Source organism: Phyllobates terribilis, unplaced genomic scaffold (assembly GCF_046119375.1).
Source record: "Phyllobates terribilis strain yellow unplaced genomic scaffold, ASM4611937v1 Scaffold_11__3_contigs__length_659146591, whole genome shotgun sequence".
Classification (NCBI taxonomy): Eukaryota; Metazoa; Chordata; class Amphibia; order Anura; family Dendrobatidae; genus Phyllobates; species Phyllobates terribilis.
In genome coordinates this window covers 622,590,001-622,602,191 of record NW_027362771.1, presented here as the reverse complement: position 1 = coordinate 622,602,191, position 12,191 = coordinate 622,590,001, and the positions used below count along the sequence as shown (strand labels likewise).

The following is a 12,191-nucleotide window of genomic DNA, read 5'->3' as shown; positions in this document are numbered from 1 at the left end:
TGTAAATCTTTGACAGTGGCATTTACAGTACATTACGGCACACTCTTCTAACCTCCTATCACAAAGCAATCATGTGGTGCCGATAGGTTTCCATAATGGCCGGGATCTCCTGAAGACCCCCAAACCTGTCCTAGCAATACACCTATGAAAGCTAGCCTGTGGCTGGCATTCATAGGAGACCATGATTTTTCCTATATGCTGCAATACTGTATTACTGCTGGAAATATAAACCAAAGTGATCAGATGATTGTAGGCTCAAGTACCCTAATGAAAATAAAATACAGTGAAAGTGAAAAAAATATGATAAATCTAAAAAATACTGTGGGTGCGGAAAGTATTCAGGCCCCTTTAAATGTTTCATTCTTTGTTTCATTGCAGCCATTTGGTAAATTCTAAAAAGTTCATTTTTTCTCATTAAAGTACACTCTGCACCCCATCTTTACTGAAAAAAAAACAGAAATGTAGAAATTTTTGCAAATTTATTAAAAAGAAAACTGAAATATCACATGGTCATAAGTATTCAGACCCTTTGCTCAGACACTCATATTTAAGTCACATGCTGTCCATTTCCTTGTGATTCTTTTGAGATAGTTCTACTCCTTCATTGGAGTCCAGCTGTGTTTAATTAAACTGATAGGACTTGATTTGGAAAGTCACACACCTGTCTATATAAGACCTCACAGCACACAGTGCATGTCAGACCAAAATGAGAATCATGAGCTCAAAGGAACTGCCCAAGGAGCTCAGAGACAGAATTGTGGCAAGGCACAGATCTGGCCAAGGTTCTAAAAGAATTTCTGAATTACTCAAGGTTCCTAAGAGCACAGTGGCCTCCATAATCCTTAAATGGAAGAAGTTTGGGACCATCAGAAGTCTTCCTAGACCTAGCCGTCCAGCCAAACTGAGCAATCGTGGGAGAAGAGCCTTAGTGAGAGAGGTAAAGAAGAACCCAAATTCACTGTGGCTGAGCTCCAGAGGTGCAGTAGGGAGATGAGAGAAAGTTCCACAAAGTCAACTATCACTGCAGCAGTCCACCAGTCAGGCCTTTATTCCAGAATGGCCCGACGGAAGCCTCTCCTCAGTGCAAGACATATGAAAGCCCACATAGAGTTTGCTCAAAAACACATGAAGGACTCCCAGACTATGAGAAATAAGATTCTCTGGTCTGATGAGACGAAGATAGAACTTTTTGGTCATAATTCTAAGCGGTATGTGTGGAGAAACCAGGCAATGCTCATCAAATGCCTAATACAATCCCAACAGTGAAACATGGTGGTGGCAACATCATGCTATGGGGGTGTTTTTCAGCTGCAGAGACAGGATGACTGGTTGCAATTGAAGGAAACATGAATGCAGCCAAGTACAGAGATATCCTGGATGAAAACCTTTTCCAGAGTGCTCTGGACTTCACACTTGGCCGAAGGTTCACCTTCCAACAAGACAATGACCCTAAGCATAGAGCGAAAATAACAAAGGAGTGGCTTCAGAACAACTCTGTGACCATTCTTGACTGGCCCAGCCAGAGTCCTGACCTAAATCCAATTGAGCATCTCTGGAGAGACCTGAAAATGGCTGTCCACCAACGTTCACCATCCAACCTGACGGAACTGCAGAGGATCTGCTAGAAAGAATGGCAGAGGATCCCCAAATCCAGGTGTTGCATTGTTGCATCATTCCCAAGAAGACTCATGGCTGTACTAGCTCAAAAGGGTGTTTCTACTCAATAGTGAGCAAAAGATCTGCTTTTGCAGATATTTCAGTTTTTCTTTTTTAATAAATTTGCAAAAATTTCTACATTTCTTTTTTTTTTTTTCAGTCAAGATGGGGTGCAGAGTATACTTTAATGAGAAAAAAAAATAACTTTTTAGAATTTACCAAATGGCTGCAATGAAACAAAGAGTGAAAAATTTAAAGGGGTCTGAATACTTTCCGTACCCACTGTGTGTACAAGTTTGAATCACCCCACTCTTCCCCCATTAAAAATAAAAATATATTATTTTTAAATACATAGGTGTTATCTCCACATCTGTAAAAGTCTGATCTATCAAAATGTAAAATTAATTAACCCAATTACTAAACGTTGCAATAAAAGAAAAAAAATCAGAATTGTGGTTTTTCGTCCTTCTATAACTCCAAATAGTTTTGACCCAGGCAGACCCTATAGTATGTCAGACCTGTCAAAAGTAGTAAAATAAAAAAAAAAAATCATATACGCCTACCAAAATTCTGCTCCACTGATCCACTTCCCTTGTCACCTTGGACCTGTTTGGCCCTACATGGATGCCTCCTGTGGTTATAGCTCAATGTGGCCACATTATCTAATTACTGATGTAGTATGTTATGATGCAACATGACTGCAAAATTGTGTTCATAAGTATATGTAGACAGGTCTTTAATGAAATTATAGACATTTTTTATCTGGAATGTTAATGAGAGATTCCTTATGACCAAACAAGGACTACAAGAAGAAAATGATCACATCTGCAAATATTTTACATACACTGGTCAAAAAGTTGATATAGATTGATAATACCTGCCAAGGTGTAAAAGCTTTAATATTAGCGCATGCTCCATGTAAAAATTGGGGTCCTTTTCCATTCTCACAATTTTTCAAATTTTCTAAAGCAGTAGCCACAACATGCACTGCTGTATAGACATTGTACGTTGCCCTTAAGTTGTAGACATCGTTAAAGCTGTTTGTGACACTTTGCATGTCTTCAGATCCATCACATTCTCTCACTGAAGCATTTGAGGACCTTAAGGTATCTCCATCCAAAAACATGCAATTAAATGTCTGCTCCCATAGCAGATTAACCCATTCCCTTCCTAGTGAAACAGAAGGGTTTATCTTATTTAGGAATTCTCTAAATTTTGGGATAATTCCACTGTAGAAAGTGAAACCTATAGTCCCTGATAATGACTCTGAAAGCCTTCCCATGGAGAAGAGGCTAGAAGTGGACCAAGCTTCACTTGCTACAAATATTTTCTTTGTTATGTTCTGTCTTAACATTTCATCCAAGATGGGAACCAAATTAATGGCTGGTGAGAAGACAACCACAATTCTAGCTGTCGAGGTCTTCAAAACTTTAACGATATGTGGAGCATTGTGGTCTGGCTGGCTTTTAATAATGGTCTCAGTGAAGGCCACACATGCTCCACCTTTAACTAACTCTTGTTTCACCAAATTAATTCCTTGTTGTCCATAGTCATTATCAACAGCTAATAACCCTACCCATGTCCAACCGAAATGTAACACCAGATGGGCAAGTCCACGAGACTGGAAAACATCATTAGATACAGTTCGGAAAAATGATGGAAACTTAATCCGATCACTCAGTAGAGGGCTTGTTGAGAAGTGGCTAATCTGTTGGAAAAAGACAGAGTAATGACAATATATTAATGAATATATTAATGTCCTTCATATCTTTGTATCATTCTCCATAGTGCTACGGTATTAAAACCCATAAGAAGTCTTTACCTGAGGATACTTATATAGGCCCAGAATATGTGCTACAAGGATAGAATGTGTAGAAATTGATGGACCAATGACAGCACTGAGTGGCACATTTTGAAGGCACCGGTAGTTGGGCAGGACTTTGTTGGATCCAGTCAGTATTTGTAAGGTTCCCTGAAGATCCTGATGCAGAACATCACAAGAATCATAGGCTTGGAAACCTAATGTGACATTTGCAAGAATATTAGGATTTTCATTGATTTCTTTAACTGCAAAAATCATGGACTGAAGTTGTTGATAATTTTCAAGGTGGAATCTTTTGAGAAGAAAGGAGAAAAACATAGTGCTCTACTTTTACATTTTACAATTATTGAAATCAGTGACATACAAAAAAGTAAGGTAATTCCTTAAACTAAAATTAAAATTCGCACCTCATTATAGCATCAAGCTTTTCCAATCATTGACCCTTCAGTCAAAAATATTACCCTCTTAGATCAAAAAGGAGAATGTAGGCTTTCCACCCAGAAAGAAGAGATGATTATGTGTTTTTTGCTCCACTCCATTTCGAAGACCATTTTCCCACATTGCTATTCTGGAAACAGGAAGTCCTACACGAATTCTTACCAACCAAGTCTAGACCATGATAAAGCGGCTGCAAGGACTTCCTCCAGGGTATGTAGACCCTTGGAAGTATTTAACCTATAATTTAAGTTTTATATAACTAGAGATGTGTGTGTAATGATAGTGGTAATGTTATCAACCAAGGTAAATTTAAGTTTTCATAATGTACAAGAAACAACCATCAAACTCTTTATTATCATTAAGAATATTCACTCACGTTGAACAAAGAGTCTTAAGTGGTCTTTCAGCGAAGGAAAGTTTTTGATAGACCGTGTCCAAATGTAGATTTAAAACAACTCCTAACATGATATCTCCAGGTTCAGCTATACCTTGAAGCTCTGGAACATAAAGGTGGCAGGCCAGAACCGAGGAATGCAACACAACAATCAGGTCAGGCAAAAGGAAAATCCAGATCACTGTATGCAGGGTTTTCATTGTGTATTCATTTACCAGAGTGCCTCTGCTGAGAATGAAACAGAGAAATAACATTTAATATCATATATTACCACATCTATGATTTATAATGAATTCCAGATATGACACCATTATAAATGTGGACCCTTCCTTCACAAACTCAGAAAATTAATCTCCAGCAATATTCAGACATGTTGAAGAACCCTGCTCCTCTGGCTATGAAATTTTATCTTTATGACCTTCAATGTCCCCCTCATATCATGATAAAGCCTTTTCCTTGCTAAAGACATCACATGAGTTGACAGGTCCCTTCCTCCTACAAGATCAACACATTCCTCTCCCGAAATTCTCTGTGCTATTGGGAAACTTTCTCTGTGTAATTTTCACATTGGAACCTTCATTGGTCCGTATTGTTCCCCTAACATCAAGACAAAGTACACGACAAAACCTGTTCCTGACTACCAGCATCATTTGAGTTTGTAGGTCACTTTCCCCTCCAAGATCAACATATTTTTCTCTTTAAAAAATGGATCCTTTCACTATTTAGCTCTTACTCCTTGACCTTCATTGTACCCATAGTCCACATCACATCATGACACAGACTCACAGACTCATTGCATGTAGCCCTTTTCTGATGACCAGTATCACCTAAGTTGACAGGTCACTTTCGCAAACAAGAACAACCTATTCAACTTCTGAAATGTGATGTCCTGATAGGAGAGGGACCCCTCATGTACAGCTTTGCAGCCATCCATATGGCTGACACTATAGCTATAGGTTGTTCTATCTATAAAGAGAAAAATCATTTTAATGTCAAGAAATTTAGAAAATAAAGTAAAGAAACAAGTCATGTTCATAGTGTGACCGATCATAAATGTCCACTATACCTTATAGGTACTGGTGTATAAGAGGTAAAATGAAGTAAATAAAATAATTAAAATATAATTTCCTTGAAGTCAGATACATCTTAAAGGAACATTATGAAAATCCTTGAAAGCGTTGGTCACGTTCATTCTATCATGTTATTTATGTGCCATCCTTTGCATCCTTAGTTTATAAAGGGTCCCCATAGCAGTTACTAATCATCAGGAATGGTTTAAAGTGACTAATGTTTCCTGTGGGGCCATTCGTTAAACGCTGAGTGACTGGATGCTGCTACAGAACAATTAAAGTAATAATTAAGAGACACAGATGTGCTCCATAGATATTGCAATGAAGAAATCTCTAAATCATGAAACACGAATTGTACAAGGGTCAACAGAGAAAATACCCTGATAGACTTGAAGGTTTTAAAAATATATTATTATTATTTATTATTATAGCGCCATTTATTCCATGGCGCTTCACATGTGAGAGGGGTATACATAGCAAAGACAATTACAATTACAATAATTTTGAACAATACAAGTCAGTGACTGGTACAGGAGGAGTGATGACCATGCCTGCGAGGGCTCACAATCAACTGGTCGTGCAGTGGTATGGTGGAGCGGATGTTACTGCATGTTGTAGACTTGCCGGAAGAGGTGGGTCTTCTGATTCCTTTTGAAGGTTTCCACGGTAGGTGAGAGTGTGATATGTTGGGGTAGAGAGTTCCAGAGTATGGGGGATGCATGGGAGAAATCTTGTATGCGATTGTGGGAAGAGTAGATAAGAGAGGAGTAGAGAAGGAGATCTTGTGAGGATCGGAGGTTGCATGCAAGTAAGTACCGGGAGACTAGGTCACAGATATATGGAAGAGACAGGTTGTGGATGGCTTTGTATGCCATGATTAGAGTTTTGAACTGTAGTCTCTGGGTAATGGGGAGCCAGTGAAGGGATTGCAACAGAGGAGAGGCTGTGGAATAGTGGGGGTGGGGCAGGTGCATTAATTAGGAAGCAGAATTTAGGATAGATTGGAGGGGTGTGAGAGTGGTAGAAGGGAGGCCACAGAACAATACAGGTTACAATAGTCGAGGGAGGAGATGATGAGGGCGTGCACTAGTGTTTTTGCAGATTCGTGGTTGAGGAATGTGCGGATCCAGGAGATATTTTTGAGTTGGAGTCGGCAGAAAGTGGAAAGGGCTTGGATATGTGGTTTGAAGGAGAGATTAGAGTCCAGGGTTACCCCGAGGCAGCGAGCTTGCGGGACTGGGGAGAGTGAGCAGCCATTGACTATGATGGATAGGTCAGATGGGAGGGTTGAGTGAGATGTTGGAAAGATGATGAATTCTGTTTTATCCATGTTAACTTTTAGAAATCTATTAGAGAAGAAGGATGAAATAGCAGATAGACATTGTGGGATTCAGGTAAGTTAGGAGGTAATATCAGGTCCAGAGAGGTAGATCTGTGTGTCATCAGCATAGAGATGATACTGAAAGCCATGTTACTCTATGAGCTGTCCCAGGCTGAATGAGTAGATGGAGAAGAGGAGGGGTCCTAGGACTGAACCTTGGGGGACACTGACAGATAGGTGGCGAGATGGGGAGTTGGTGTGTGAGTGGCAGACACTGAATGTCTGGTCTGTTAGGTATGAAGAGATCTAAGATAGGGCCAAGTCTGTGATGACGAGAGATGAGAGAGTTTGTAGTAAGAGGGAATAGTCCACTGTGCCAAAAGCAGATGACAGGTCCAGGAGGAGAAAGATAGAGTACTGTCTCTTGGATTTGGCAGTTAGTAGGTCATTGGTGACTTTAGTCAGGGCAGTTTCAGTGGAATGGTGCGGTCGGAAGCCAGATTGTAAGCAGTCAAAGAGGGAGCAGGAGGAGAGGTGGGAGGACAGTTCAGAATGGACGTGTTGTTCGACTAGTTTTGAGGCATAGGGGAGAAGTGATATGGGGCGATAGCTAGTCAGAGAGGATGGGTCAAGGTAGGACTTTTTGAGGAAGGGTGTGATCAAGGCATGCTTTAAGCATGAGGGGAAGACACCAGTTGCGAGTGACAGGTTGAAAAGGTGGGTTAAGGTTGGGATGAAGACTGTGGTGAGGTTACGGATTAGTTCGTAGGTTGTGAGGTGTGATTTGGAGAGTAAAGAGGAAACTTGATCATCCGTAATGGTGGAGAAGTTGGTTTTGAAGGAGCAGGGTTGAGTAGATATGAGAAGGGGCTGTGGGGACTTCAGGCAAAAGTTTTTTCTGACGGTGTCAATCTTCTGCTTGAAGAAGAGGAAAAGTCTTTGGCTGAGATGAAAGGAGAAGGAGGAGGCGCTGGGGGATGGAGGAGAGAATTTAAAGTGTTGAATAGCTATTTAGGGTTGTGAGACAGGAAGGATATGAGAGATGAGGAGTAGGTTTGTTTTGCGACAGTGAGCGTGGACTTGAAATAAGTTAGGGACTGTTTGAATGCGATGAAATGCTAGTTGGAGTGGGACATTTTCCATCTCCGCTCAGCAACCCTGGAGACCCTTTGCAGTTCTTTAGTCAGGTTAGTGTGCCAGGGTTGCCTGTTCAGTGTGCGAGCTGTGGTATGTGTGAGGGTGATGACCGAGTTGAGAGCTGCAGCTGTTGTGGTGTTATATAAAGTGGCAGCAGCATCTGTATCATGTAATGAACTTCTGTCTGTAAGAGGGAGGAGGGATTCAGAGAGTGAGTGTATTTAAAGGTTTCTGTGAGGGTATGCAAGTTTGTGGAGTGGGGATTGTGCACCTGGAGAGGAGAGGGCAGAGAATGTAAATAGGTTGTGATCAGACAGGGGAGCTTTTAAACTCAAGAATGTATGCAGGAATCTTAAATAGTGGAAAATGCGATGTCAGCATGGATCCATAAATCCTACATATGATGATTTATCCCACCTGAGTACAGATCTTCAGACAATAATTGGGTGCTATACACAGAGATCTATGTCTTCTATAATTCTGATAATTTCTAGGGAAAATATATAGCCTTGTACCTTGTTAGCTAGTAGATAGAAAAATATTCTATGCCTAATGAAGAGACCTGAGTAGTCTTGAAAGCATGGAATTTGTTACCGTCTTTTCAGTCAGCCTTTAAAAGGTATCAAGAGGACTCTCAAATTGTAATATTTTTTTTAGCCCTAATCTAATAATCTTAAGTAGACAAGTCACTACCTCCCCAAAAAGTTAGCACATTCCTCTTCTGAAACACTCGTTGTAATTTGGGCGTACTGGCCAACTCTCTAAAGATGTCCAAAAAATTTCTAGATAATAAGAGATTTTATCAGCCACCAAGAAGAGTAGGCAAGTCTCCCTGTCACCTCGGAAATTTCCCAGAAAGCTGACCTTTTGAAAAGTTTCTTGCATTTAACAATAGGAAACTCAAGCATTAGAAAAAATATTGCCATCCAAACACCCATTTAGATTGTAGCGTGGAAGAAGTGTGTAGAGGAATCGAAAGAGGAAGGATGTGTTTGGAAAGAATGTAGGTTGAACGACCATTTTCACAAACGATAATTAATGACCCCCAAGTTTGTACCTTCCACCAGATCAACATTATCCTCTCTTTGAATATTGCTTAAAGATCTTGCCCTTGCCATTCCTAATTTGTTACTCTAAAAAGTGTCTACTTCACCCTCACATTATGACCTCTTCTGTCACTTACCTAAATTTCAAATTCTTGGAAATCTGGTCAAATCGGGGAAATTATAAAATCTATTTCATTACCTGGTACACACCAATTACAAAACCTTACCAAATTTTAATAAGTAGTAAGATATACACAACTGCTTGGTATAGTTCTATAGGTTCATAGGTCACATTCACAAGTCCAACATACCTTATTTTTTGCACTTGGGCCATCAGCATTGGGAAATTTCAGATATTAAGTGGCACTAAAGAAATATGAGAAAAGTTATTGGTTTGTAATTCTATTCAGAATTTTCCTTGTTTTTAGGTACCATTACCAATTACCTGCACCACTCCTGGCACTTTAACCCCCTAAATGCTGCAATGCTGCAATCGCACAATATAGCTAGCGAGCAGAAAGACAAAAGCACCTTTGCTCTTGGAACGAAGACCCTGTTCCATCAGTGCAGGGATTGTGATCATTGCCATGGTGACCGGATGTCATCATGACAATATCCGGGTCACCAGGCACCAGCAAGTTAATTTGACCATGCGCAGTGCATGATCAAACTAACTTGGATCTGCAGCACTGACAAATTATGATGTATAGCAGTTATCCTGCACTGCTATACAGTTGGTACGGTAAGTATTCAAACCCCTTTAAATTTTTCACTCTGTTTCAATGCAGCCATTTTGTAAATTCTAAAAAGTTAATTTTTTTTCTCATTAAAGTACACCCTGCACCCCATCTTGACTGAAAAAAAAACAGAAATGTAGAAATTTTTGCAAATTTATTAAAAAAGAAAAACTGAAATATCACATGGTCATTAGTATTCAGACCCTTTGCTCAGACACTCATATTTAAGTTACATGCTGTCCATTTCCTTGTGATCCTCCTTGATATGGTTCTACTCCTTCATTGAAGTCCAGCTGTGTTTAATTAAATCCTTAAATGGAAGAAGTTTGGGACCACAAGAAGTCTTCCTAGACATGGACGTCCAGCCAAACTGAGCAATCGTGGGAGAAGAGCCTTGATGAGAGGTAAAGAAGAACCCCAAGATCACTGTGGCTGAGCTCCAGGGATGCAGTAGGGAGATGAGAGAAAGTTCCACAAAGTCAACTATCACTGCAGCCCTCCACCAGTCGGGCCTTTATGGCAAAGTGGCCCGACTGATCTGGCCTGAAGCATGAGATGCAGAACCAGCTCTTAGGTCACTGAAGGGGTTGGGAATGGTGGGCTTGAGTGTGCGGTGGTTTAGTTTAATCTTGTACAGTGGGTACGGAAAGAATTCAGACCCCTTTACATTTTTCACTCTTTATTTCATTGCAGCCATTTTGGTAAATTCTAAAGAGTTAATTTTTTTTCTCATTAAAGTACACTCAGCAGCCCATCTAGACTGAAAAAAGCAGAAATGTAGAAATTTTTGCAAATTTATTAAAAAAGAAAAACTGAAATATCACATGGTCATAAGCATTCAGACCCTTTGCTTAGACACTCATTTTTAAGTCACATACTGTCCATTTCCTTGTGATCCTTCTTGAGATGGTTCTATTCCTTCATATGAGTACAGCTGTGTTTAATTAAACTGATAGGACTTGATTTGGAAAGGCACACACCTGTCTATATAAGACCTCACAGCTCACAGTGCATGTCTGACCAAATGAGAATCATGAGCTCAAAAGGAACTGCCTAAGGAGCTCAGAGACAAAATTGTGACAAGGCACAGATCTGGACAAGGTTACAAAAGAATTTCTGCATTACTCAAGGTTCCTAAGAGCAAAGTGGGCTCCATAATCCTTAAATGGAAGAAGTTTGGGACCACCAGAAGTCTTCTTAGACCTGGCCATCCAGCCAAACTGAGCAATCGTGGGAGAAGAGCCTTGGTGAGAGAAGAACCCCAAGATCACTTTGGCTGAGTTCCAGAGATGCAATAGGGAGATGGGAGAAAGTTCCACAAAGTCAACTATCACTGCAACCAGTTGGGCCTTTCTGGCAGAGTGGCCGGACAGAAGCCTCTCCTCAGTGCAAGACATATGAAAGCCCGCATAGAGTTTGCTCAAAAACACATGAAGATAGAATTTTTTGGTGTTAATTCTAAGCGGTATGTGTGGAGAAAACCAGGCAATGCTCATCACCTGCCCAATACAATCCCAACAGTGAAATATGGTGGTGGCAGCATCATGCTATGGGGGTGTTTTTTAGCTGCAGAGACAGGACGACTGGTTGCAATTAAAGGAAACATGAATGCAGCCAAGTACAGAGATATCCTGGATGAAAACCTCTTCCAAAGTGCTCTGGACCTCAGACTTGGCCAAAGGTTCACCTTTCAACAAGACAATGACCCTAAGCACACAGCGAAAATAGCAAAGGAGTGGCTTCAGAACAACTCTGTGACCATTCTTGACTGGCCCAGCCAGAGCCCTGACCTAAACCCAACTGAGCATCTCTGGAGAGACCTGAAAATGGCTGTCCACCAATGTTCACCATCGAACCTGACGGAACTGGAGAGGATCTGCAAGGAAGAATGGCAAAGGATTCCCAAATCCAGGTGTGAAAAACTTGTTGCATCATTCCCAAGAAGACTCGTGGCTCTACTAGCTCAAAAGGGTGCTTCTGCTCAATACTGAGCAAAGGGTTTGAATACTTATGACCATGTGATATTTCAGCTTTTCTTTTTTAATAAATTTGCAAAAATTTCTACATTTCTGTTTTTTCCGTCAAGATGGGGTGCAGGGTGTACTTTAATGAGAAAATATTAACTTTTTAAAATTTACCAAATGGCTGCAAAGAAACAAAGAGTGAAAAGTTTAAAGGGGTTTGAATACTTTTCGTACCCACTGGACATTATAAATGCAATGAGACTGCAGAAAGTGAAAGTCCCATAGTGGGATTAAGTGAAAAAAAAGTAAAAAAAGTTGCAAAAATATAAAAAATAAATAAAAAAACAATATAAATATATATATATATATATATATATATATATATATATATATATATATTGTACCCATAAATAAATATTATTATGAAAAAAAAACACAATAAAAATACACATATTTGGTATTGCTGAGTCCGGAAAGACCTGACCTATAATACTGGAACACTAGTTAACTCCTTTAGTAAACACTGTAAAAAAATAAATAAAAAATGAAGCAAAGACCTTTGCTTTATCATCATACTGCTATACAAAAAGTGGAATAAAACGCTAT

General features: G+C 39.9%; 1 protein-coding gene across 1 annotated transcript; it reads right to left on the bottom strand.

Annotated features, from left to right (window-relative positions):
* Positions 1-211: 211 nt before the first annotated feature.
* LOC141167415 (extracellular calcium-sensing receptor-like) lies at positions 212-8,956 on the bottom strand. The gene is made up of 6 exons (XM_073654821.1): positions 8,896-8,956; positions 5,138-5,276; positions 4,293-4,538; positions 3,479-3,770; positions 2,605-3,364; positions 212-264 (listed from the first exon to the last, which is right to left on the bottom strand). Exons 1-6 carry the CDS (start codon positions 8,954-8,956, stop codon positions 212-214), a joined length of 1,551 nt encoding a protein of 516 aa, XP_073510922.1.
* Between the last annotated feature and the right edge of the window lie 3,235 nt (positions 8,957-12,191).